Below are 3,502 nucleotides of genomic sequence, written 5' to 3'. Positions count from 1 at the left end.
TCCCAACCCCAACCCCAACCCCAACCCCAACCCCAACCCCAACCCCAACCCCAACCCCAACCCCAACCCCAACCCCAACCCCAACCCCAACCCCAACCCCAACCCCAACCCCAACCCCAACCCCAACCCCAACCCCAACCCCAACCCCAACCCCAACCCCAACCCCAACCCCAACCCCAACCCCAACCCCAACCCCTTATGAATTCCTAAATATGTATATTGACAATATTTATTTTTACAAATCTTAAGTTCAAGGAAATTCCAAATAGGAAATTGTGAGACATCATCAAATAACTAAAATTATTCTTAAAACTATTAATTAATTTATATAAGATATATACTTATATAGATGTATAAGCTATAAAAGTCCCCTCGTATAATTTAAACTAAATATTTCTGGACATTATTAAAGATAATGGATCTGTAATATTTTATAAAATAAACATTCTCGCTATATTAGGGTGATATTTTGATAATTTATAAATAAATATATTGCAAAAAAAACTCTTCAAAATATTAGGTAAACTTCACTCAGCTAATATGAATCTCGAAGACCAAGAATACAGTAAAACAGAATTAACACACTTTGTTAAAGATCCTGCCACAATTAAGATCCTCAACAACAAAGGGATTCGAAGGTTTTTCCTGTCCAATATCACACCTACGATATTGTCTACGAGGGACATGATCTCATCGGTCGAGACAAGACTGGATCTGGCAAAACTATTGCCTACACCCTACCGATACTCGAAAGGCTAAGAGGAACGAGTGGGTTTCAAGGGAAAACTAAATTCTTGGTGCTGTTGCCCACGAGGGAGTTGGCTACTCAAGTTCAGCAATAAATAGAGTCCCTTTCTCATAGCCCTACCTAATACAAAGTTACTCTTTTAATTGGAGGGACATTAACAGGATACTCAAAAACCTAGTTAAGATCAGGAGCTGACATCGTCGTAGGTACTCCTGGTCGGATCATCGATATGCTTTAGAAAGGTGAGCTCAAACTCAATATGCTGGATGTATTTTGCTTAGATGAAGCGGATGAAATGCTCAAACAAGGCTTTCAGACTGATGTCGAGAAGATAATGGCAGCCATTAAGCAACAGAGACCCGATAAGAAGATACAATATCTCATGTTTTCTGCCACCATTCCTTCATGGTTAGTAGATCTCTCTCAGCAATATTTAGCTGAAGATCGAAGGGTCATTGATCTGGTTAAGTAAGGCCAAACAGAAATACCTGAGTCAATTAAACACTTTGTCTTGGGTCTAGGAAAGAAATCGCGAGATCTCGTCATACCCGACCTGATCTCAGTGTATGGAGGACCCCTTGGAAAGACGATTGTGTTTGCTTAGACAAAAAGAGAAGCAGCAGAGATGGGTGAAAAGATAGGTCGACAACATAATTTTGGAGTTCTTCATGGAGACGTGGCTCAAGTCAATCGATCTGAAGTTTTCAAATGCTTCAGAAATGGGAAGATCAGATGCATTATTGCCACAAACGTCGCAGCTCGAGGCATTGACATTTCTGAAGTCGATTTAGTTGTGAATTTGCAACCGCCAAGGGATGTGGAGTCCTACATCCACCGATCGGGGCGAACAGGAAGAGCAGGAAAGAACGGAATATGCATCACTCTCTATTGCAAGTAAGAAATTTCTCAAATCGAGAAGATCGAAGAGGCGACTAAGATCAAGACCGTGGACATAAGTATTCCGACGCCTCAAGAGGTGGAAGCAGCACGTCGAGCCAAGAACGAGGACATCGGCATGGTAAAGTTAACATTCATTGGAAACAAAAAATGCCCGGATCTCAAATACTTCTACAGTATTATGGAATCAGCGGTGGACAGTAAGATTGTGAACCAGACCAAGAGCCACGATATTGTGGATGGGTGCACTGTTCATTTTTAGATCCCAGATTGCTATTATTCGACTGTTTTGGGATGCTCACTTCCAGATGGCTGCTAAGTCAGAAAATTTGATCCCTCGGCTTCTAAAGCACAAAGAGTTGACTATCCTCCCGCGAGACTACCTCCAACAACAAGATCCGACCTCGAAAGACGACCAGAGCCACTCCCGGCTCTTCATACTCCGAGCTTTCTCAAAGATGCTATAATCGAAGGACTTCCTTACGATATTGAGCTGAGTAGCGTCAAGGCATACTTATAGCATCACAAGATTCTCTATCAAAGAGCCTATCTGAGACAATCGGCTAACGGAAAACAATGCTGTGAGGTTTTGATTGAATGCTTCGACGAAGCTTCGCTGGACATTATCGGAAAACTCGATGAACACATTGATGGCAGCCACTTGCGAGGCATCATCAAATCATTCGATTCAGGGAACGGACAGGCGACGAACGGAATGCAGAACTTCAATAGTTTGGATTACCGAGCCGAAAGAATGCAGAAGACGAAATTGGATCCGAGAATTGAACATAATCGATCTTTTCGAGAGAATAATCATATGGGTAAAACCAAAGGAGAGTACCAATCCAAACCAAACCAAATTGCGTCTTTCCAGGAAGAGGTCTTTCCGATTAAGCCACTCCAAGCTGCTGCCGATGTTGATTACTGATTATTTTTTATTCATATGATATGAAAAAGACTGATATAGATATTTACATAAAACATAATCTACTCAAATTAATTGATTTTAATAAAAAATACCCAACTAATTAAATTTAACAAGGTTTAAGTGAACGAAATTACAAAATATTGGCATAAATGCTGAATCGTAGCCTCAGGCATTCATAATTCTATTAAAAATAATATGGAGCAAAGGGCAAATCGATTCGGTACCCCTGTACCCGGCAGTATATCAACTGGAAAGTTTTTGCGAAGTTCAATCTCTAAGCAACCAACCTTGATTACTGAAGTAGAGGATGAGCACTAGACCTCAATGGTTTCATCTTCCGATAAAGACACTCCTGACGCCAAAATTACTCATATGTCCACCAGACTTTAAAATAAGTTGGCGAAAATTATTCCCAATACTCCAGCAGCAAAGATCTCTCAACATTTGCAAGAGTAAGCAAATTTGCAACTGATAAAATCAAAGTGGGCTGCTCGATCATCGAGTTTTGTAGTACCTTCATCATTGGGGAAAGTTGAAGAAACCGGAAAATTAAAAAAGCAGAAGCCAGGCTTCTAAAGATTCAGAAATCTCCTGGAATCCAAAGATAGCCGCAGTCGTGAGTTTCTTTCAGGATCGGATTCCATAGGAAGAGAAGCTAATAGCTAGCTTGGATCGCCTCATTTGCGATTGTTAGAAACCACAAATTCTCACAACAGCAACAGACTGAACAAGAGCGCAATTAACACGGGATTGCAGCAACGAAACACCACGGGCACTCACAGCCGAGGAAGGCTGACCGGAACCATGACCCACCCGCATAGTTCTAGACAAAATGCTAAATAGTTTATTGTTTCAGTCATCGAATACAAGTCAAATTAAGTTGGACTAGCTGCCTACAATTTCAACACGGCAGAGATCTTTTTGGCCCA

At 41.2% G+C, this 3,502-nt stretch overlaps 1 protein-coding gene across 1 annotated transcript; it reads left to right on the top strand.

Moving 5' to 3' along the window:
• The first annotated feature begins 526 nt into the window (after nt 1-526).
• On the top strand, nt 527-2,489 carry LOC148299253 (uncharacterized). The gene is made up of 2 exons (XM_088276266.1): nt 527-1,217; nt 1,353-2,489. Exons 1-2 carry the CDS (start codon nt 1,008-1,010, stop codon nt 1,644-1,646), a joined length of 504 nt encoding a protein of 167 aa, XP_088132392.1. The 5' UTR covers nt 527-1,007; the 3' UTR covers nt 1,647-2,489.
• The last annotated feature ends 1,013 nt before the right edge of the window (nt 2,490-3,502 follow it).

The sequence above is a fragment of the Brachycentrus maculatus genome, unplaced genomic scaffold, assembly GCF_059751285.1.
Source record: "Brachycentrus maculatus isolate JH-2025_06_01 unplaced genomic scaffold, ASM5975128v1 h1tg001262l, whole genome shotgun sequence".
In the NCBI taxonomy this organism is placed as follows: domain Eukaryota; kingdom Metazoa; phylum Arthropoda; class Insecta; order Trichoptera; family Brachycentridae; genus Brachycentrus; species Brachycentrus maculatus.
The sequence above is the reverse complement of the archived record's forward strand: the minus strand, read 5'-3'. Positions and strand labels throughout refer to the sequence as shown.